The sequence below is a fragment of the Protomyctophum parallelum genome (assembly GCF_964188405.1).
Source record: "Protomyctophum parallelum genome assembly, chromosome: 9".
NCBI lineage: Eukaryota > Metazoa > Chordata > Actinopteri > Myctophiformes > Myctophidae > Protomyctophum > Protomyctophum parallelum.
This window is the reverse complement of record NC_139706.1, coordinates 6,290,837-6,315,707: the sequence shown is the minus strand read 5'-3', so window position 1 is coordinate 6,315,707 and position 24,871 is coordinate 6,290,837. Positions and strand designations below refer to the sequence as shown.

The window sequence follows — 24,871 nt, the reverse complement described above, 5'->3', positions numbered from 1 at the left end:
GACATTTGTCTGTCTGGGTATGACTGCTGCTGTGGAGCACTATCTTTATTAATAAAGACTCCTACTCGACTGGAAGTGCAGGTTTTATTCATTTTCTATAATTTCATTTGGAATCTGCACCCAGCACACGCCTGAAACTATATAAAACTGTCTGAGTACTGTCAGTGTCAAGGCCAGAAGGTTTCGGCCCTCAGTAGGCGTTCCTGCATAATGTTCTGGGTATGATGATGTCAGGTGCATACCCTCTACCCTTGCATCCCTAAGCTAAGATAACTAACCTAAAACCTTATCTAAGATCAACTAAACTGAGCTGAGCTACTTCAGTCAGGACAACTCAAGAATGGATGGAATATATATATTTATTGAATATAAGATGAGCAATACATTTATTATGGTTTGGCGATGTATTGGATCTGCTTTTTAGGTACTCAGATCAAGCGCATCAGTCCCGACCATAGGGACTCTGAATCCCCCGTACCTAAACAGTAGATCCAAAACGACAGGTGGTATAGCTGGGGTGGAGGTGGGTGAGCAGCAGGTTTGTATACAGCGGCGCGCTGATACAGCAGCAGCAAGGAAGGAAGCAGGAGGAGAAATGCAAACCTCCGGTTAAAGTAGCCGGCATGAAGATGGAGTGAGTGTGTGATTGGCTGAGTGAATCATGTGAATGAGAGCGTGATGCTGAGGCGCCCCAATTAACGGCCGGCATGCAACTGCACTGAGGTTCCCTGACTGAACTGAGCTCTGCGCATTGTCTACGACAGGCACACATGCTCATTAAACTAAACTAAACTAATCTAACTTAACGTGTGAGTGAATCAGGATTTAGTGAGTCTAAACTAAAGTGTGTGGTGTTTCTCTCTGTGTTTCAGTCTGCAGAGTTCTTCGACATGCTGGAGAAGATGCCGGTAAGACCAACCACACTATAGACCAACCACACTATAGACCAGGGGTAACCAACCAGGGGTTCGCGAGCTACAAGTAGCTTGCACGAGCCATTAACCCATTCTGACCGGGCACCCATTTTGGTGTCAGCATCATGTTATGCTTTAGCTATTGAAAAATAGCAGATCTACAAGCTCATATCGCGCCACCGAGTGGCGCGATACGAGCTTGTAGGTCTGCTATTTTTGAAAAATCGAAGAGCGACTGACATTTTTAGAATCTGATCTCAGGTCAGAATGGGTTCATCAGACCAGTGTGTGTCTTGTGGAAACCTCGTGTGAATCTGATCTCAGGTCAGAATGGGTTAAAGTAGATCCCGGAGTGAGCAGGTGTCAGACTGACAGGCAGCCATCACTAGTACCAATGCACAGAACGTGGATTTAGAATAGCTCGCAGTGATGGCCCCCAGATGTGTGTATTGGGCCATCAACTGCGGAGTTGGTTTGTTCGTTTGTTTGACCGCTATCTCCCGTAACCCCTGTGTTGTGATGCACAACTCGTGCATAATAGTCATGCATATCAGAACAGAACAGTATAAAAACCCACAGAGCTAAACAAGCCTCTCACTCACTACTATACCTACACAGGCAAGCAGTGACTACTCTATTCTGACTATAGAGGGCCCGGCGGGAAAAGAAATCATAATCAATAATCATTTCCACCAGGAATGGGAGCATGCATCCTTCCGACTTAGCCATGTTTTGGCTCAGTGCAAGAAGCCATTTATGGACAGGGACATGGTTAAAGAATTGCTGAATGTCACGGCAGACTGCTTGTTTTCTAACCTTAAAAACAAGGAGGAAATTAAAGCATTGATACTGATGTCACGGACACTGCCCAGCTAATTGTGTTTGTCCGAATGTTTTTTTTTCCTGATTTTACCACCAAAGAGGACTTTCTTGCCCTTATTCCATTGAAAAAAAAGGACCCGGGGTGAGGATGTGTACAATGCATTCAAAGATTACGTTTATTAACTTTGGATGAAATGGAGATTTCTGAACTAGTAAATGACTGTCAACTGCAGGGCAGAGCTAGAGACCAAGACTTTTGGTCGCTTGTGAGCAGAGACAAGTATCCCCTGATTGTGGGCACTCAAGCTCCATGCCTACTTTGGCTTGGCTCCACTTACTTATGTGAAATGGCCCTTTGACAAATGAAAATAATAAAATCCAACTCGTATGACTGACTCACATCTTAATGACACCCTCAGACTGGTAATCACGAACTATGAACCAGATTTCAAAACGCTTGCAGATAATGTCAGTATCAGCAGTCTCATTAAGGAGGGCTGACCCTGAGAGTATCTGTGACAGTCACCATATCTGTTCAAATATATGGTCATGTATGCATTTGTCATTTGGACATCTGTAAATGTGAATATTCATCGAACTGAGAAACAAAATATTGTGCTGTATAAGCAATTAATTTCATGTCCTTTGCGTTTTCTTTTATTAAAAAAAAAAAAATTGATTTGTATTTTTGTCCTAATATGTATATTTCTAATACATATTTAGGCATTAATTATATAACTATCAGAATTTACTTTGTCTGGATGTGTGCAAAAACAAGTGGTTTTTCAAATCATATTTTAGTGGTAGATCATGGCTTACAATTGGGAATAAAATGGGCTCTTGGGCTTGAAAAGGTTGGTTACCACTGCTATAGACCAACCACACTATACCAACCACACTGTCCATGTTTACACTGTTAAAACAACCACACTGTCCATGTTTACACTGTTAGAACAACCACACTGTCCATGTTTACACTGTTAGAACAACCGCACTGTCCATGTTTACACTGTTAGAACAACCACACTGTCTGTCCATGCTTACACTGTTAGAACAACCACACTATATCCATGTTTACACTGTTAGAACAACCACACTGTCCATGCTTACACTGTTAGAACAACCACACTATCCATGTTTAAATTATACCTCTGCAGTCTACTGTATTCTGTCTGTCTTTGTCTGCTTGCACGCACACGCACAAACGCACGCACGCACACACAAACACCAACCCAGTCGCCAGAGGAAACGTTGTCACTGCATCTTTGTCCAGAATCTGACTGCATTTCAGCGTTCATATTCATGGTTATAGGTCCGGGGGGTTAGGATTATAGGGTTCACGTTAGCATAGTTCTTTGCTGCAGGAGATTGCAGACAGAAAGACGCAGGCAGGCAGGCAGAACCATTAGCCTTTTCATGTCGCCCTGCACCACCTAGAAGGTGCTCGCGCACCACAGTTTGGGAACCACTGGCTTAGACTATAGAGGACCACCGTTCTGGTCCGTCCATAACACCTAGTGCCATTTCAAACAAAGCACCCCATAGCCCGATGGTGTGATTGGCTGAGAGTCAAACAGCCTCGGTTAGACGAGGACTTTCACAAGAAAGAAAGAAAGAAATGCAAATGTATAAAGAACTCATTCTGGTCCACTTTGGAACTATTATGTGGACATGGTGATCATCTGAGCCACTCAGACTTCAGTTTGTCGCCCTAGACGGATGGCTCAGACTGCGATCAGAACAGAACTGTCTCGATTATGATTACTGCTATTGTCTGTCTGCGGCGAAGAGTCTGGTAGATTGATCCTATGTGCATATATAGAGACCTGTCTGTGGTACAACGGTATTACAAGAGAGAGAGAGAGAGAGAGAGAGAGAGAGAGAGAGGGGGACGGACGTGGGTGGGTTGGGGGTATCAGATGTAACAATGCTTTTTGACCCTCCTGTCTCTCCGTCATGCTGCGTATACGGACAGCTCCCCAAGTCCGACGACGTCCGCAGGTGCAAGGTGTGGTAAACGGGGACACGCACGCACGCACGTGTGCACGTGCATGCACGCACCGTACACGATGGCTCCAGCAGTGATGCTTTTTGTCGTGTGTGTGTGTGTGTGTGTGTGTGTGTGTGTGTGTGTGTGTGTGGTCATCAGCTATACGTGTCGTGGTCAGTGTTGTGGTCAGTGATGCGATATGTGGTGCAATATGATTGATCCTTGGACTGGTCAGCGCATTGAACTGACCCCATGGGGGGGGGGGGGTCCTTAACTGGGTTCCAGGGCGTCCCCACACACACACACACGCATGCACGCACACACACACACACACACACACACACACACACACACACAGGCCTCAGCATTTTTAGAGGTCATTCTGCCCCCCCTCCTCCTCGCGGAACCAAGACAGTCTGTGATGACATCATCAGAGGCTGACACGCCCTCGTCCATGACTGTGTGATTTTGTTCGATGTCCTTGGTGTGTGTGTGTGTGTGTGTGTGTGTGTGTGTGTGTGTGTGTGTGTGCACGCACGTGCGTCCTTGCAGCTGTGTTCTCCCACTAGAACTGCAGTGTACTTGAATAGGTTTCAGCAGGTCGTTCTAACTGTGTGTGTGTGTGTGTGTGTGTGTGTGTGTGTGTGTGTGTGTGTGTGTGTGTGTGTGTGTGTGTGTGTGTGTGTGTGTGTGTGTGTGTGTGTGTGTGTGTGTGTGTGTGTGTGTGTGTGTGTGTGTGTGTGTGTGTGTGTGTGTGTGTGCGTGCGTGCGTGCGTGCGTGTGCGTGTGTGTGTGTGTGTTACAGGACGACTACATCCCCTACCCTCGAATAGAAGACGTGAGTTAATTCCAGCTCATGTAATCTACAAGCACACACATACACACACACACACACACACACGCATGCACGCACAGACACCCACGCACATTTTAACGCATAAATCGAAAAAAAACAGATTTATCGTGTTTTTATCGTGTTTCTCTCTCTCTCTCCCACACAGGTCCTAGTGAAGGGCGGTCCGTTCCCCCAGGTCATCCTGCCTCAGTTTGGGGGCTACTGGATCGAGGAGTCCTCCGAGACGACCCCCCATGAGGAAGGGACCCCCACCCCCTCCTCCGAGATCCCCCAGGCTCCTCTCGGCACCCCCACCTCCTCGGAGTCCAGCTTCTGCGAGGAGGAGGAGGGGGAGGGGGGCGGAGGCGACAGCCTGAGCCCGGGTGGGGGGGGCGGCGGGGGTCCCGGGACCTTCCGCCTGGAGTGCAACAGCACGGCGCGCGCCTACCGCAAGCACTTCCTGGGCAGGGTGAGTTTGTGCGTGCGTGCCTGCGTGTTTAACCCATTCTGACCTGAGATCAGATTCATACGAGGTTTCCGCTGGACTACACACTGGTCTGATTAACCCATTCTGACCTGAGATCAGATTCTAAAAATGTCAGTCGTTCTTCGATTTTTTTCAAAAATAGCAGACCTACAAGCTCGTATCGCGCCACTCGGTGGCGCGATACGAGCTTGTAGATCTGCTATTTTTAAATAGCTAAAGCATAACATGATGCTGACACCAAAATGGGTGCCCGGTCAGAATGGGTTAATGTTCTCATCGTGCGATCAATCCCCAAATTGATAGGGGGGTCCGGTGGTGGCGCAGTCGGTAGTAATGTAATATTGAATGTCATATTTATGAATGTATCCATTCCAGGAACATACAGTATGAATTACTACTGTGATGTAATATTTAATGTAATATTTATATTCATTCCAGGAGCATATGAATTACTACTGTAATGTAATATTTAATGTATAATATTTATGAATGTATCCATTCCAGGAACATACAGTATGAATTACTACTGTAATGTAATATTTAATGTAATATTTATATTCATTCCAGGAGCATATGCATTATCACTGTAATGTAATATTGAATGTAATATTTATATTCATTCCAGGAGCATATGAATTACTCCTGTAATGTAATATTTAATGTATAATATTTATGAATGTATTCATTCCAGGAACATGCATTATTACTGTAATGTAATATTTATATTCATTCCAGGAGCATATGAATTACTACTGTAATGTAATATTTATATCCATTCCAGGAGCATATGCATTATTACTGTAATGTAATATTTAATGTAATATTTATATTCATTCCAGGAGCATATGAATTACTACTGTAATGTAATATGTAATGTAATATTTATATTCATTCCAGGAGCATATGAATTACTACTGTAATGTAATATGTAATGTAATATTTATATTCATTCCAGGAGCATATGAATTACTACTGTACCAACAGCAGTGTTGGACACCTGGTCATGTCTCTGAAACATGAAGAGGCTGACGCTCAGGAATACCTACGCATTATGCTCAGGTAATATTAATATATGACTGTACAGTATATTATGTTTATGTAAGCTAATAATACAGGAATATCTACGCATTATGCTCCGGTAATATTAATATATGTACTACTGTATATATATTTATTAAGCTAATGATACAGGAATATCTACGCATTATGCTCAGGTAAAACTAATATTATGTACTATATATGTTTATATATGTAAGGGATAATGGCTATAGGTGGTCATTGTTGGGAGATAATTCACAGATGGGGTAAATTAACCACAGACACGAAGCAGAGGTTGTTATTCACCCTGAAGGTGAATTATATCCCAACAATGACCACTCAGCCATACATTATCCCGCGTATTACACGGCTACTTAATACATAAATTAATAAATTTAACACAAAACACAACAAAACTAGGTATTCCCTCGCTTGGTTATGAAAGTATAAGTGTCGCGCTGGTCGGCGTCTGCCCAGCTGCAGCACTGTCGGAAAACCAGGAAGTGAGTTGATCAATCCATTTCCGGGTATACTGCTTCGTCTATTTCTCGCTCAAATATATATTGAAATTTTATTTCCTTTAGAGGATAGCCCCTTGAGATTTCAGAGGGGGTCCTCAGGGGGTCCTCAGGCACAACACAATTAATACAGTACATAGACAAAACAATACATTACAATTTACAATTTAGGCAATTTAGGCATTTAGCAGACGCTCTTAATCCGAGAGCGACTTACATTTAAGCAAGAACAAAAGCATGGGAATACATCACATAAAAGCATTCATTAAACATGTCGACACAGAACAATACACTTACAACATCAACAAAACATAGATATGCTCTCCAAACCACAACACTAAATCAAGACCAGAAGCAACTGCACTGAAACACCTAACACAATACTAATAGTGATAATGAAATGAAAATAATAAAAATAAAAGATAATGATGAAGCTAAAAAGAATAAAGCTAAAAAGAATAATCAAGCATTAAAGTATACACACCTCTCTCCAAAAATCCAAAACAAGTACAAATGGGTTTCAGGTCTACAAGCAAAGAAGCCTTGAAAATATTAAATGATGTAATTGATCTCAAAGAGACGGACAAGTTGTTCCAGTCTGATGAAGCTTTAAAATGAAAAGCATGTCTCCCAATTTCAGTAGATGTTGTGGGTACAGAAAAATAAAGTTGTTGCTGCTGTTAATACCTTTTCCATAGACACACCTAAACACTTTCTACCAATTATTTCGTCTTTTTGGGCATGTTCTGAATGGTCATATAGCGAACATCACAGATCTACAAGCTCGTGTTTCTTTTCTTTTTCTTATATCCAGGTCGAGAGCGAAGACGCTTCACGACAGAATCTCTCTGGCAGGTCTGAGCCAGCTGCCCAGTGTACCACAGATAGCCAAGGTACTTTATGTATACTGTTACTGTACCTATACTATATACACTGAACTATCTACTACATTACTGCCATGCAGTGTACCTCAGATAGCCACGGTACTTTATTTACAATCAACGTCAGTAGATTCAGTACCTTACCCATATCCCCAAAACTTCTACATTCTTCTGCGTTGCTTTCGGAACTCGCCCTGCAGGCTCGTTCCTGCAGCATCGCAGGCGTGCATTAATGACGTTAAACCACCCCCTATCGTTTAATATTGCTTAATTAAATAACCTGCCACTGCCACAGACGCATGGTCAAGAACAGAAAACATAATCTGCTAACATCAGATTAACACACACAAGTGTTATTAGTTGAGTTTTTCAAATAAAGTGATCATGACCGTAGGAATGGAGATTACTCTGTAGACGGAGAGCTTTGCCTTTCTTGGCTCAACTCTCTTTTCGTAACAACAGTGTTCGGGCCAGTGTTTATTTATCCCATTCTGACCTGAGATCAGATTCATACGAGGTTTCCGCCGGACACACACTGGTCCTGATGAACCCATTCTGACCTGAGATCAGATTCTAGAAATGTCAGTCGCTCTTCGATTTTTCAAAAAATAGCAGACCTACAAGCTCGTATCGCGCCACTCGGTGGCGCGATATGAGCTTGTAGATCTGCTATTTTTCAATAGCTAAAGCATAACATGATGCCAACACCAAAATGGGTGCCCGTTCAGAGTGGGTTATTCAACGCACAGGGACTTGAATTCTGAACGTACTCCTTTTCTGAGATCGATTTATTTTTCCCCCTTTTTCTTTCCCGTGAGACTGTTGGAACAGTCGACCCGCACCGTTCTGGTCAGCTCATTAGCATTCGGACCACGTTAGAGCGGTTAGCGGCTCGTACATGATCCCAATGCTAATGGAGGCGCCAGGAATAGTAACACCATGACAATGTTGATAAATTGATCCAGTTTTGTCTGTCTGTCTTCCAGCTGCTGTATGAAGATGCTACAGGTCTAAAGTTTAACCCCGCCCTGTACCCCAGGGTGAGTACATTTTTCTATTTTTACAATTTAGGCATTTAACACATTGGTTCTCAAAGTGGGGTCCGGGGACCCCTAGTGGTACTTGAGGGGGGTCCAGGGGGTCCCCAGCTAAATGATAGATATAGTTAGGAACCAAATGGACCATTTTGGGTCTGTAACTCTGAGAGTGTACAAATGGAACCAAATGGACCATTTTGGGTCTGTAACTCTGAGAGTGTACAAATGGAACCTAATAGACTCTTATGGGTCTGTAACTCTGAGAGTGTACAAACGGAACCAAATGGACCCTTACAGGTCCATTTGGTTGTAAAGAGCAACATATCGTATCGCTTGACTTTGTATCGTATCGTTTTGCAGTGCAAATAGTCGGTATTGAATCGTGTGTGTGCTTGTGTGTGCGTGTGCTCGTGTGTGTGTGCGTGCGTGCGTGCGTGCACAGGGGTCACAGTTGATGGTATCTTATGACGAACACGAGGTCAACAACACCTTCAAGTTTGGAGTCGTCTACCAGAGATTTGGACAGGTGAGGGGATGATGTCATAATGACATCATGATGACATCTACAAGTCAATGGACTGTAATGTTTGTTTTGGGGTAGTTATTGTTGTCATTTTAAAGATTGGGTAAAATGGCATATCTTTTCAAATGGGGGTCCTTGACATGAAACAGTTTGGGAACCACTGTGCTAGGGTTAATCAGAATAATGTGGTGCACCTTTTCAGACGTCCGAGGAGGAGTTGTTTGGGAACAACGAGGAGACACCGGCCTTCAGGGAGTTCCTCGCTCTGCTGGGGGACACCGTCCAGCTGCAGGACTTCAAAGGGTCAGTACATTGTCCAGCTATTTGGGGACCCTCCCCCAGTCAAAAACACTGTTTTGAGATAGACACTCATGCTTTCTGAGGTGTGATTTGGCACACTAAGGATGAATACAAAATCAATATCAACATCCTAATACTGTCCAATACTTAGATAAGGAGGGGGGTGAAATTATGACAGGCAGTTGCTGCTGTCAAAATATGACCCCCCCCCAGTCAAAAAACCTGTGTTTCAAATAGACACTCATGATTTCTAAGGTGTGATTTTGGGCGCTAAGGATGAATACAAAATCAATATCAACATCCTAATACTGTCCAATACTTAGATAAGGAGGGGGGTGAAATTATGACAGGCAGTTGCTGCTGTCAAAATATGACCCCCCCCAGTCAAAAAACCTGTGTTTCAAATAGACACTCATGATTTCTAAGGTGTGATTTTGGGCGCTAAGGATGAATACAAAATCAATATCAACATCCTAATACTGTCCAATACTTCGATAAGGAGGGGGGTGAAATTATAACAGGCAGTTGCTGCTGTCAAAATATGACCCTACATGTCAAAAACACTTTGTGTTTGAATTAGACACTCATGCTAGCTAAGGTGTGATTTGGGGCCCTAAGGATGAATACAAAATTAATATCAACATCCTAATACTGTCCAGGCGGTTTACACGGTCTTCAGACCATCTTAGTGTGGTGTGTGACCATCTTACTAATGTTCATTTGGTGTGGTGTGGTGTGGTGTGGTGTGTGTTCTATAGGTTTCGGGGGGGTCTGGACGTCTCTCACGGTCAGACGGGTTCAGAGTCGGTCTACACCGTCTTCAGACAGAGAGAGATCATGCTCCACGTGTCCACCAAGCTTCCCTTCACCGAGGGAGACGTCCAACAGGTAGGAGATAGGACGGGGTTAACTAAAACCCAACAAGCACTCTATAGCGATGATTACTGTCACAATGTAGAACTATTTAACACTGTCACTGAACAAACACTCTATAGCGATGATTACTGTCAGAATGTAGAACTATTTAACACTGTTACTGAACAAACACTCCATAGCAATGATTACTGTCACAATACAGAGCTATTTATATCCGAATGAACGCTCTACTGACCGCTTAGATTGACCATTGACCATCTCTCTATCTCTCTCTCTCTCTCTCTCTCGCCCAGCTGCAGAGGAAGAGACACATAGGAAATGACATCGTGGCGGCGGTCTTCCAGGAAGAGGCCACGCCCTTCGTGCCCGACATGATCGCCTCCAACTTCCTGCATGCCTACGTCCTGGTGCAGGTGGAGCAGCCGTGCAGCGAGAACACCTCCTACAAGGTAGAATATACACACACAACACCACCTACAAGGTACAATATGCACCCACAACACCACCTACAAGGTAGAATATACACCCACAACACCACCTACAAGGTACAATATGCACCCACAACACCACCTACAAGGTAGAATATACACACACAACACCACCTACAAGGTACAATACACACCCACAACACCACCTACAAGGTACAATATGCACCCACAACACCACCTACAAGGTAGAATATGCACCCACAACACCACCTACAAGGTACAATATGCACCCACAACACCACCTACAAGGTAGAATATACACCCACAACACCACCTACAAGGTTCAATATACACCCACAACACCACCTACAAGGTACAATATACACCCACAACACCACCTACAAGGTACAACATACACCCACAACACCACCTACAAGGTTCAATATACACCCACAACACCACCTACAAGGTAGAATATACACCCACAACACCACCTACAAGGTGCAATACACACCCACAACACCACCTACAAGGTACAATATACACCCACAACACCACCTACAAGGTACAATACACACCCACAACACCACCTACAAGGTGCAATACACACCCACAACACCACCTACAAGGTACAACATACACCCACAACACCACCTACAAGGTTCAATATACACCCACAACACCACCTACAAGGTAGAATATACACCCACAACACCACCTACAAGGTACAATACACACCCACAACACCACCTACAAGGTACAATATACACCCACAACACCACCTACAAGGTACAATACACACCCACAACGCCACCTACAAGGTACAATACACACCCACAACACCACCTACAAGGTAGAATATATACCCACAACACCACCTACAAGGTACAATACACACCCACAACACCACCTACAAGGTAGAATATATACCCACAACACCACCTACAAGGTACAATATACACCCACAACACCACCTACAAGGTACAATATGCACCCACAACACCACCTACAAGGTACAATATGCACCCACAACACCACCTACAAGGTACAATATGCACCCACAACACCACCTACAAGGTAGAATATACACCCACAACACCACCCTGCAAGGTACAATATACACCCACAACACCACCTACAAGGTAGAATATACACCCACAACACCACCTACAAGGTTCAATATACACCCACAACACCACCCTACAAGGTAGAATATACACCCACAACACCACCTACAAGGTACAACATACACCCACAACACCACCTACAAGGTTCAATATACACCCACAACACCACCCTACAAGGTAGAATATACACCCACAACACCACCTACAAGGTACAACATACACCCACAACACCACCTACAAGGTTCAATATACACCCACAACACCACCTATAAGTAAGGGATAATATTTGGCTAGGTAAAGGTGGTCATTGTCGGGAGACAATTCACCGACAGAAAGTTTAACCACCTCGCCTCGGTGGTTAAACTCCCTGTCTGTGAATTATATGCTGTGTACCTGATAACTTCAAACATGCAACTATCCAACCTCTCCTGAAAAAACCCAACCTTGACCCACTAGTCCACATTAATTTCAAAATTCAGGCCATTCTCTAAACTCCCATTTCAAAACATTCTTTGAGGGCAATGTCATGCAAATGACACTGTGTGTGTGCGTTTACATGGCTGTCATGTTGGAAACAGCAGTAAATCAGCGGGGCACAGCCGCACAGCAAGTGCTCCGAGGGTTTCATTAGGCAGCGGTCTGTTATAGAGCGGAGTGGTCTGTTATCCAGAAATAACCTATAAGGTACAAACACCACCTATAAGGTACAATACAGCATCAAATATGATGCTGTGTATGGTCCCGTTAATATTTACCTTGCAGCGATATTTTAAAAAGAAGACACACTCCACATGAACACCTACATTAAAGGTAGTATTAATTAATACTAGTGTATACCGATATTTAGTCGACAAAAGCAATACCTTGTAGAAAAAAATAAAAAAGTAAAAAAACAGGACCCGACCCAAAATGGACCCCTTAATTAAACGTGGTCTGAACCAGAGTCGTGTAAATTTGGTGTAGACACACATAGCATAGCCGGTTGCATTTATATTGAGGTTATCTCTAATTCTTATTTTTTTTATGATTTGTACTATCTCTAATTCTTCTTGAAGTATCAAACGGCTGAGATCTAATCAATCGGGACAATTGATTTAGTGCCAAGTAAAAGTAAGTGGTCAAAACTTTTTCATTTAAACTTTCTGGGGGTATTTGGAAGGTTGGCATCATAAAATGTTTTTAATGTGATCTGTGCCCAGAGCTTCTTTTTTTAATGTGATTTGTGCCCAGAGCTGCCAATATTATGGACAAGTGATGGATGAAGATCCAAATGGATCCATGGAGTTGTCCTGTCAACCGGCCGGGCACTAGAACTATACTGTAGCACTGTCCAGACCTTTTCTAACACAAACTGCACACTTTTATCCTTGATTAAAATAACGACGTAACTGGAGATATCTAAAGAAATCCTCCCTTTTCTAGAAAATATGTATCTCTTAGGTTCTGAAAACTCTGTAACCGGTTTTCTTCCATAATCTTACAGTAGGATGTGATCCAATGATTGGAGAACCAAAACATGAACTTCTGATCCAGTTTCCCTGGCTTAAATGCTGTATCAAAGGCAACCCATCTCAGTATTTTTGATTGCTTTTCTATTTTTAGTTGTTTGACTACAGTGTGCCAAGTCTGTAATGTGAAAGATGTGATTGGATCTAGTTTATCTAAATTGACTTTGGTTTGTTGTTTATCGCCTAACATGGCTTGTACTGGGAGGTTTTAGCCTACAATTTTGCTCCAAGAGCTAATGTAGTACATTTCCCCTTTAACTGGAATTTAAAAGCAATAAAATATCTAGGGGTTTGCATAACAAAGGAATTTGATAACTTACGTGACAAAAACTTCAATCCTATCAACTCCAAACCTTACCCGCTGGTCTGAACTTTAGTTTTTTTCAACCAAGGTTCATGTTTTAGGTTGTTATTAGAGAAAGTTAAAGGTGAGTGTTCATTTTCTTTCATTTGCTGCTTTCTTTTGTTTGGGGGATTTTAGCTGTTTTTGACATGGGGCTAAATATATATATTTTTACAAAATATTATGGCGATTTATTTTTGTATTATTTACTATAGTCCTAATAAACCCCAAGAAATTACATCTGGCCACAAAATATCACAGTTTATATCACGGTTTATTAGGACTATAGTAAATGATACAAAAATAAATCACCATAACATTTTGTAAAAGAATACATATTTAGCCCCATGCTCGAACGCCCCCCTGTCAAAAACTGCTAAAATCCCCAAAAAGAAAGAAAGCAGCAAATGATTTTTTTTTAACACTCATCTTTTACTTTGTCTAATAACAACCTAAAACATTAACATTGGTTGGAAAAAAACTAAAGTTGTCCTTTAAACCTGAGTTCAAGAATCGAAACTATCAAGATTAATATGCTGCCAAGACTCTTATATCTCTTCATGTTAATGTTCCATCTAAATAATTAAATGAGTGGGATAAGTTAATTTCACGATTCATTTGGAATGGCAGAAAACCATTAATTAAATATGCTACATTACAGCTAAGTAAGGAAAGGGGTGGCATGTCACTACCAAATCTTAGAGACTATTTTTATGCCGCCCAACTTAGATTTGTTGCTTTATGGTGTGGCAATGATTCAGAAGCTCACTGTTATCCTTGATTCACTTTTTGTCTCCACCAGGCCGAAGGCATGGGGAGAGAGTATGTTTTGCACACAAAATGCCTCAAATCAAATTGCCATCAAAAAGGCGTAAGAACAAATGGCACCCTTTTTCCTCTCGGCCTATTAGAGCCTGAGAGGCACTTTTTCTAGTTATTATTTTCTTTCATACCTGGACGGATGAATATGTGAATACAGCCAATGTGCTGTATGTAGGGGTTAAACTGGTATACTGGATGAATATGTGAATACAGCCAATGTGCTGTATGTAGGGGTTAAACTGGTATACTGGATGAATATGTGAATACAGCCAATGTGCTGTATGTAGGGGTTAAACTGGTATACTCGTGTTTCTAGGGGACCACCTGGAAGCCCCTCAAGGACCCCTGGGGGTCCCTGGACATATACATATACACAGATATTAGTACTACAATAAAACACAACTCTGTCACTATGCGCTCACTTTGAAACTTTTGAAACACTTTTTCATCTGAAAAATACATGTTTTGAATATGTGTTACAACAGGTGTCAGTCACAGCCAGGGAGGATGTCCCAACGTTTGGACCTCCTCTACCAAACCCTGCTGTCTTCAAGAAGGTGAGAGACATTTAGTTATGTCTTATAGAAGGTGAGAGACATTTAGTTATGTCTTATAGAAGGTGAGAGACATTTAGTTCTGTCTTCAAGAAGGTGAGAGACATTTAGTTCTGTCTTCTAGAAGGTGAGAGACATTTAGTTCTGTCTTATAGAAGGTGAGAGACATTTAGTTCTGTCTTCAAGAAGGTGAGAGACATTTAGTTCTGTCTTCAAGAAGGTGAGAGACATTTAGTTCTGTCTTCTAGAAGGTGAGAGACATTTAGTTATGTCTTCAAGAAGGTGAGAGACATTAAGTTCTGTCTTCTAGAAGGTGAGAGACATTTAGTTCTGTCTTATAGAAGGTGAGAGACATTTAGTTCTGTCTTCTAGAAGGTGAGAGACATTAAGTTCTGTCTTATAGAAGGTGAGAGACATTAAGTTCTGTCTTCTAGAAGGTGAGAGACATTAAGTTCTGTCTTCTAGAAGGTGAGAGACATTTAGTTCTGTCTTCAAGAAGGTAAAAGACATTAAGTTCTGTCTTATAGAAGGTGAGAGACATTTAGTTCTGTCTTCAAGAAGGTGAGAGACATTAGGTTCTGTCTTCTAGAAGGTGAGAGACATTAAGTTCTGTCTTCTAGAAGGTGAGAGACATTTAGTTCTGTCTTCAAGAAGGTAAAAGACATTAAGTTCTGTCTTATAGAAGGTAAAAGACATTAAGTTCTGTCTTATAGAAGGTGAGAGACATTTAGTTCTGTCTTCTAGAAGGTGAGAGACATTAAGTTCTGTCTTCTAGAAGGTGAGAGACATTTAGTTCTGTCTTCTAGAAGGTGAGAGACATTTAGTTCTGTCTTCAAGAAGGTAAAAGACATTAAGTTCTGTCTTATAGAAGGTGAGAGACATTAAGTTCTGTCTTATAGAAGGTGAGAGACATTAAGTTCTGTCTTATAGAAGGTGAGAGACATTAAGTTCTGTCTTCTAGAAGGTGAGAGACATTTAGTTCTGTCTTATAGAAGGTGAGAGACATTAAGTTCTGTCTTATAGAAGGTGAGAGACATTTAGTTCTGTCTTCTAGAAGGTGAGAGACATTAAGTTCTGTCTTCTAGAAGGTGAGAGACATTAAGTTCTGTCTTATAGAAGGTGAGAGACATTAAGTTCTAAATAAAGGGTAGTGGGTCGCACACACCAAGACTGCAGGTCAAATATAGTTTATTTCATATTTGAAACAAATAGATAAACGTTTCGGCTATCCAGCCTTCATTATCTCCTCCTCTCTTCACTCCTCTCTACCTCCGTCACTGATCCACTTTACACCCCCCCCCCCCCCCCCCCCGCCTCTCTCTCTCTCTCACACACACAGGGACCAGAGTTCCGTGACTTCCTACTGACTAAGTTGATCAATGCAGAGAACGCCTGCTACAAGTCTGACAAGTTCGCTAAGCTAGAGGTGACACGCACGCACGCGCGCACACACACACACACACACACACACACACTGGTGATGGCGACTCGAGTTAAAAGGCTCATACTCGAGTCGCACTCGAGTCGCCACAAATGGGACTCTAGAGACTCGACTTGGACTCGAGCTCAATGACCCTCATGAATGAATGAAAAGCCAGAAAAAATAAACATCCAATCCCATCCCTTTCCTTTCCTTTCCCCTGCCACAGCGCGGAGCTCAGCTGAGTTCACATACCCACAGACATGGCGAGGCATGGAGCACAAACTGATGCACGGCGGAGCCTTTCAGCATAACATTTAAATATTAAACCGGCGAAAGTAAATATGTTTGGCTCCACATCGGCTATCCAACGTCATTTAACTTTGCATTTGTTTAATATGTTATAGGACTGTCTGTGAGGGAACGTTTTTGAAACAGCCCCGCCCCCTATAACTCTATGACGTGTTCGTGAACAGAACAACAGAACAGTGACCTCATCATGTGGGTGTGTTCCAGAACAGTGACATCATCATGTGGGTGTGTTCCAGGGCCGTACGCGCGCAGCGCTGCTCGAGAACCTCCATGACGAGCTGCACAGACAGAGCCAGCTCACGCTGGGACAGGGAGTGCCGGGGGACGAGGACCGCCTGGAGAACGGGGGCCACGGAGGCCTCCTGGAGTCCTTTAAGGTGAGAACGGGGGGCAAAAGGGGGCCTGTTGGAGTTCTTTAAGGTCTGTGCGTGCGTGCATGCGTGCGTGCGTGCGTGCGTTGTCCTAATTCGAGCATATATGACTCTTGAAATTCACAGGCAACATGGCCGGCTGTTGTGCACTGTCTGCAGTCAGCCACCGGGGGCGCTGTAATCACCATCGCCATAGCTGTCACTGTGTATTATTACCTGTCAGCAGTACTGTAAAAATGCATGCATCTAAAATAATAAACAATATTTTCTCTACATTCGTTTGTCATATTTTCTCTGTGAAGTATGAATGTATCTAGTTTTTTTTTCTTTTCTTCTTTAAAGGACAACTTTCGTTTTTTTCAACCAAGGTTCATATTTTAGGTTGTTATTAGAGAAACTAAAAGGTGAGTGTTAATTTTCTTTCATTTGCTGCTTTCTTTCGTTTTAGGGATTTTAGCAGTTTTTGACAGGGGGGCGGGGGCATTCGAGCATGGGGCGAGCATTATGGCGATTTATTTTATTTATTATTTACTATAGTCCTACTAGACCCCAATAAATTGCATCTGGCCACAAAAGATCACAGGATCTACTGAATGTGACAAACTGACATATTGAGCCTATACACAGTGTGGCTTCCCCCCCAGTAGACTACCTTCATATTCAGTAGATCCTGTGATCTTCCGTGGCCAGATGTAATTTCCTGGGATCTAGTAGGACTATAGTAAATAATAAAAATAAGCATAAAATGTTGAACAAAAATACATATTTAGCCCCATGCTCGATGCCCCCCCTGTCAAAAAGAGCTAAAATCCCTAAAACGAAAGAAAGAAGCAAATGGGAAAAACCTTTTACTTTATCTGATAACAACTTAAAACATGAACCTTGGTTGACAAAAACTAAAGTTGTCCTTTAAGAGACTGCATGTTAGGGTCCTTGGTGCACTGCAAAACCCTCTTGAGCCCCATCGCCCCCGCCGCACTCGATACATCTAATCAGACCTAATCAATCTGCAATTGCAATGTTGATGAACCCGCTGGGGCTTAACAGCAGGACCACTCCACCACTTTTCCCTCCGATGAGACACAGGCTGGGTAGAAGAAAATTGTGCAGTTTTATCATGAACATTAGTGAGGACCAAATTATATGAAGGTAGGTTGAAAAGAGGTGAAGTGGTCCATATTGTAAAACCAATAATAAGCTCTTTTTGAAGGAAAGGACGTTCTGAACGCCAGCAATGGCAGCCATGACACTCATCATGGGTGGCTAACTAACGACATTAAAGAAGGCATGGTTTCTAATCGCTTGGGATCAATGTGGACAGTACGTCATGTTGTTGAGGCGTCTAAACCGCGGCAGGTATCGATTCTGTCTGGGAGGTATGACGAGATTTGGATGCCAGGCAGACAGGAAACGGTGGACAGTCTGGTGATACTTGGCACATTCAGAAATGTACTTTGAGCTCTTTAGAAAACCTCTATAAAATGACACAGTGTAATTACACGCGAAAAGCAACACAGCAGAGAACACTGTCTTCTGATATTTTACAGAAGAGATTATATGACAAAGGTCTCAATGTTTCAGAAAGAGTGTTTGTTCATGAGTTGCTACAGCTCACTGCCATGTATTTATTTCATAAATGTCTCGGAATTTAGAAAAGTGGTTATCAAATACAGCTCATTATCCTTTCAAGTTGTGTGAGCTGTGAGCTTGTACATCGGCTATTTTTGAAAATGTTTCTTCCTTGACAAGAAAAAAAAGTTTTAGAACTACCGATATAAGTAATCTGTATAGAACCGGGCCTCAGGTCTCAATGGGTTAAAATCAGATGTGTGTTTTGTGATTATCTTTCCATCACATGGTTTGTTTGTGGCAGAACTCTGCCCTCTGGTGGTTCAAGAACAATGTGGAGATACAGATGTCCTGGTGTTGTAGGCAGGGACACGCGCACATAGCTGATCTACAAGCTCTCAACGCGTGGCAGCGCGACGCGTTGTGAGCTTGTAGATCTGTTGTTTTCGCTGTTTTTGTCCAAAAGTGCCCTCTTAACGGGATGTCAGCCCCTGCCCTTCTTATCTAACACTCTGCACGTCCCTGGTTGTTGGACTCTTGTCCTCGGCGCGTCTCAAGTCTCACATTTCCATGGACTTGGTCTCGTCCTGGTCTCGCCCCCCCCTCCCACACTCAGCCTTGACCTTGACTCACTTTGGGTGGACTCTCTCTACTACAACACTATACCTTCTTCTGTCCTGTATTGTTCACAATGAATGAAGGTCTTTGGTAAACGTTTCTCTGTCGTCCTCTTTGGGTATCTCATTTTAATCATTTTAACACACATCCCCTTCTCTTTTCTGTTTCTACTTTTTCCTTTCCTTTATGTGTCTCCTGCCTTTTCTTTTCTTTTCTCACTCCTTCTCCGTGGTGCCCTCTCGTGTCCTCTCGTGTCCTTTCCTCTCCTCTCGTGTCCTCTCCTCTCGTGTCCTCTCTTCTCGTTTCCTCTCGTGTCCTCTCGTGTCCTCTCCTCTCCTCTCCTCTCCTCTCCTCTCCTCTCCTCTCCTCTCCTCTCCCCCCCGCCCACAGAGGGCCATGCGTGTGAGGAGCCACTCCATGGAGACCATGGTGGGGTCCCACCGCCACAGGAGCCCCGGGGTAGGGGGGGCAGGGGGCGTCCCGGCCAGTCTGAGCGGCGGAGGCCTGCCCCAGAGCGCCAGCGAGTGTACCAAGAGCACCTTTACTGTGAGTGCAAACATTACACCTTAATGTGTGTGTATACAGTATACAGTAATGTCATTTCCTCCTCCTTTCCCAGCAGCCTCCGGTGATGCGATGTCATTTATTTCCTCCTCGTTTCCCAGCAGCCCCCTGTGATGTCGGCCAAGTCTCCGCTGAAGTCGCCGGTGAAACGGCGCTCCGGTCTGTTTCCTCGCCTCCACTCCAGCACGGACTCCCCCTCGGACAGACACGCCCCCTCGGACAGACAGGCCACGCGCAGGTCGGTGTTTTCAATTATTAATTATTATTATTATTATTATTGAAGGGGTGCATTGTTCTCTGCTATTGTTTTTATTTTATTTTTTTGTTTTGTTTGATTGACATCCTCGTTGTCTTCAGCGACCAGAAGACTACAGAGTTCTGCCCACTGTCGCAGGAAGTGAGGTCAGAGACAACGACGTCCAATCCCAGCTCACCTGAGATCTGCCCTATTAAAGACAGGTGAGGTAACACTTATTTGAGATCTGCCCCGTTAACCCATTCTGACCGGGCACCCATTTTGGTGTCAGCATCATGTCATGCTTTAGCTATTTAAAAATAGCAGATCTACAAGCTCATATCGCGCCACCGAGTGGCGCGATACGAGCTTGTAGGTCTGCTATTTTTTGAAAAATCGAAGAACGACTGACATTTTTAGAATCTGATCTCAGGTCAGAATGGGTTCATCAGACCAGTGTGTGTCCGGCGGAAACCTCGTATGAATCTGATCTCAGGTCAGAATGGGTTAAAGATAGGTGAGGTGCAATTAATTTGAGATCTGTTCGTACAAAGTATCCAAAGTAGACAGGACGTACTGTAGCCTGCAAGGGTCCTATCTCCAAGGTACCGTACAGTCTGGAAAGGGTCCTATCTCCAAGGTACAGTACATACACCAATGTGAAATTGCTGCTCTGAGGGCAGCTTTTGAATGCTGCTCTCAGGGCAGCTTAAGGGCCGATTCATACTCTTATTTTACCGCTGTTTCGGCGCTGTAGTGCCGAAATGATTTTGGCTCATCATACATTTTCAGTAGCACCGAAGAGCCGACTTTAGGACGGTACCCCCCCCGAACCTCAAATGACGTCACATTGTAGGTTCTACAGCACCAAACCGACTTTTATTCGGCTCTAAAATAGGAGTATGAATCGGCCTAACGGTTTCACTGCTAAGGGCGAGATTGGACGAGATAAATGTCGCCTAGGGCAGGGGTTCTTAACGTTTTTTGGCTGGGGACCCCCGTAAATGCTTTGGCCGTGTCTGCTTTGGCCATCCACGGGTCCTGGGCTAGACGCAATATAGTCTTGAACCCTAGAATAACAATGGTCGGATTAGGCCGCGCCCCAAACTACCCCCATGTGTGTCTCAAAAAACGTCTCCTGACCTCCAGACCGTTCGCCAAGATGAAGGAGAGACCAAACATCTCCAGGTCTTCATCCAGCACCAGCAGCTTCAGCAGCACCGCAGGAGAGACGGAGAACCTGGAGGACCTGGACACAGTGAGTAGTTTAAACTGAGCTCTGTAGTTTATAGAACTACTGGACACAGTGAGTAGTTTAAACTGATCTCTGTAGTTTATAGAACTATACTGGACACAGAGAGTAGTTTAAACTGATCTCTGTAGTTTATAGAACTACTGGACTCAGTGAGTAGTTTACTGATCTCTGTAGTTTATAGAACTATACTGGACACAGTGAGTAGTTTACTGATCTCTGTAGTTTATAGAACTACTGGACACAGTGAGTAGTTTACTGATCTCTGTAGTTTATAGAACTACTGGACACAGTGAGTAGTTTAAACTGATCTCTGTAGTTTAGAACTACTGGACACAGTGAGTAGTTTAAACTGATCTCTGTAGTTTATAGAACTACTGGACACAGTGAGTAGTTTACTGATCTCTGTAGTTTATAGAACTATACTGGACACAGTGAGTAGTTTAAACTGATCTCTGTAGTTTATAGAACTATACTGGACACAGTGAGTAGTTTAAACTGATCTCTGTAGTTTATAGAACTATACTGGACACAGTGAGTAGTTTACTGATCTCTGTAGTTTATAGAACTATACTGGACACAGTGAGTAGTTTACTGATCTCTGTAGTTTATAGAACTATACTGGACACAGTGAGTAGTTTACTGATCTCTGTAGTTTATAGAACTACTGGACACAGTGAGTAGTTTACTGATCTCTGTAGTTTATATAACTATACTGGACACAGTGAGTAGTTTACTGATCTCTGTAGTTTATAGAACTACTGGACACAGTGAGTAGTTTACTGATCTCTGTAGTTTATAGAACTATACTGGACACAGTGAGTAGTTTACTGATCTCTGTAGTTTATAGAACTACTGGACACAGTGAGTAGTTTACTGATCTCTGTAGTTTATAGAACTATACTGGACACAGTGAGTAGTTTACTGATCTCTGTAGTTTATATAACTACTGGACACAGTGAGTAGTTTACTGATCTCTGTAGGTTATAGAACTACTGGACACAGTGAGTAGTTTACTGATCTCTGTAGTTTATAGAACTACTGGACACAGTGAGTAGTTTAAACTGATCTCTGTAGTTTATAGAACTATACTGGACACAGTGAGTAGTTTAAACTGATCTCTGTAGTTTATGGAACTATACTGGACACAGTGAGTAGTTTAAACTGATCTCTGTAGTTTATAGAACTATACTGGACACAGTGAGTAGTTTAAACTGATCTCTGTAGTTTATATAACTATACTGGACACAGTGAGTAGTTTAAACTGATCTCTGTAGTTTATAGAACTATACTGGACACAGTGAGTAGTTTACTGATCTCTGTAGTTTATATAACTACTGGACACAGTGAGTAGTTTAAACTGATCTCTGTAGTTTATAGAACTACTGGACACAGTGAGTAGTTTAAACTGATCTCTGTAGTTTATAGAACTATACTGGACACAGTGAGTAGTTTACTGATCTCTGTAGTTTATAGAACTATACTGGACACAGTGAGTAGTTTAAACTGATCTCTGTAGTTTATAGAACTATACTGGACACAGTGAGTAGTTTACTGATCTCTGTAGTTTATAGAACTATACTGGACACAGTGAGTAGTTTAAACTGATCTCTGTAGTTTATAGAACTATACTGGACACAGTGAGTAGTTTAAACTGATCTCTGTAGTTTATAGAACTATACTGGACACAGTGAGTAGTTTACTGATCTCTGTAGTTTATAGAACTATACTGGACACAGTGAGTAGTTTAAACTGATCTCTGTAGTTTATAGAACTATACTGGACACAGTGAGTAGTTTACTGATCTCTGTAGTTTATAGAACTATACTGGACACAGTGAGTAGTTTAAACTGATCTCTGTAGTTTATAGAACTATACTGGACACAGTGAGTAGTTTAAACTGATCTCTGTAGTTTATAGAACTATACTGGACACAGTGAGTAGTTTAAACTGATCTCTGTAGTTTATAGAACTATACTGGACACAGTGAGTAGTTTACTGATCTCTGTAGTTTATAGAACTACTGGACACAGTGAGTAGTTTAAACTGATCTCTGTAGTTTATAGAACTACTGGACACAGTGAGTAGTTTAAACTGATATCTGTAGTTTATAGAACTATACTGGACACAGTGAGTAGTTTAAACTGATCTCTGTAGTTTATAGAACTATACTGGACACAGTGAGTAGTTTACTGATCTCTGTAGTTTATAGAACTATACTGGACACAGTGAGTAGTTTACTGATCTCTGTAGTTTATAGAACTATACTGGACACAGTGAGTAGTTTACTGATCTGTACTTTAAACCATGGGAGAACCAGAGAACATGGAAGATCTGGACTCAGTGAGTAGTTCAAACTGATCTCTGTAGTTTAGAACTACTGGACACAGTGAGTAGTTCAAACTGATCTCTGTAGTTTAGAACTACTGGACACAGTGAGTAGTTCAAACTCATCTCTGTAGTTTAGAACTATATACTGGACACAGTGAGTAGTTCTCAGTGCTGGTCTCAGGCTGGTCTCAGATCAGACGTACTGGTGGATTATACCAGACAGGCTGGTCTCAGATCAGATTATACCACAGACAAGGTCACTTGGAGTTGGATTTCTAGCTCTTCCTTGGACCTCTGTGGGGCTACAGTGACTCTCTCTCTCTCTCTGTCTGTCTCTCTCTCTCTCTCTCTCTCTCTCTCTCTCTCTCTCTCTCTCAGGGTGGACATCCGTCCTCAGTGTCCAGTGTCCTCTACAGTCTTTAGACCTGCTCTGACCCTCTCTCTCTCTCTCTCTCTCTCTCTCTCTCTCTCTCTCGCTCTCGCTCTCGCTCTCGCTCGCTCTCTCTCTCTCTCTCTCTCTCTCTCTCTCTCTCTCTCTCTCTCTCTCTCTCTCTCTCTCTCTCTCTCTCTCTCTCTCTCTCTCTCTCTCTCTCTCTCTCTCTCTCCTCTCTCTCTCTCTCTCTCTCTCTCTCTCTCAGGGTGGTCATCTGTCCTCAGTGTCTTCTACAGCCTTCAGTCCTGCTCTGAGCATCGATGGTCAGACATCAGGAACTCCTGTCATCATGTGCCGCAGTCCCACAGGTATAAATATAAACCAGTGTTTGTGTGTGTGTGTGTGTGTGTGTGTGTGTGTGTGTGTGTGTGTGTGTGTGTGTGTGTGTGTGTGTGTGTGTGTGTGTGTGTGTGTGTGTGTCTGTGGTCACTCCTCCTCCTCCAATGTCAGAGAAATACTTCGATGGTCACTTTGATTATTGGTCACGGTACGGTTGTTGTGTGCAGATGTGAAAAGCAAGATGTCTGCCATGAGGTCAAAGTGTTGTGTTTAATGTTTTTTTCAGATGTGAAAAGCAAGATGTCCCCCAGGTCAAACTTGAAGTTCCGTTTTGACAAGCTGAGCCAACCTGCCGCCACGGTACGTTTCTGTAGTTATAATTACTTTATTTGTAAAAATAATTGACGGGACAGTCCATTTTAGTGTACATTATACTTTATTTGTAAAAAAACATTGACGGGACAGTGCATTTTAGTGGACATTA

The 24,871-nt window shown here is 42.8% G+C and overlaps 1 protein-coding gene across 4 annotated transcripts in view; it reads left to right on the top strand.

Moving 5' to 3' along the window:
- Positions 1-24,871, top strand: part of rap1gap2a (RAP1 GTPase activating protein 2a) — a 101,266-nt gene that overhangs the window by 73,561 nt on the left and 2,834 nt on the right. For 2 of the 4 annotated variants that reach the window (XM_083774056.1, XM_083774058.1), the window contains 19 exons: positions 873-908; positions 4,532-4,564; positions 4,728-5,030; positions 6,004-6,107; positions 7,419-7,497; positions 8,472-8,525; positions 8,965-9,048; positions 9,248-9,348; positions 10,104-10,233; positions 10,515-10,670; positions 14,935-15,006; positions 16,343-16,429; positions 16,972-17,112; positions 19,684-19,839; positions 19,959-20,095; positions 20,215-20,316; positions 21,242-21,350; positions 24,314-24,416; positions 24,674-24,747. In XM_083774056.1, coding sequence (XP_083630182.1) covers positions 873-908; positions 4,532-4,564; positions 4,728-5,030; positions 6,004-6,107; positions 7,419-7,497; positions 8,472-8,525; positions 8,965-9,048; positions 9,248-9,348; positions 10,104-10,233; positions 10,515-10,670; positions 14,935-15,006; positions 16,343-16,429; positions 16,972-17,112; positions 19,684-19,839; positions 19,959-20,095; positions 20,215-20,316; positions 21,242-21,350; positions 24,314-24,416; positions 24,674-24,747 — 2,061 coding nt within the window. Of the gene's footprint in view, positions 1-872; positions 909-4,531; positions 4,565-4,727; positions 5,031-6,003; positions 6,108-7,418; positions 7,498-8,471; positions 8,526-8,964; positions 9,049-9,247; positions 9,349-10,103; positions 10,234-10,514; positions 10,671-14,934; positions 15,007-16,342; positions 16,430-16,971; positions 17,113-17,232; positions 17,353-19,683; positions 19,840-19,958; positions 20,096-20,214; positions 20,317-21,241; positions 21,351-24,313; positions 24,417-24,673; positions 24,748-24,871 lie in introns of those variants that run through there. The other 2 variants (XM_083774057.1, XM_083774059.1) reach the window with 2 other exon arrangements.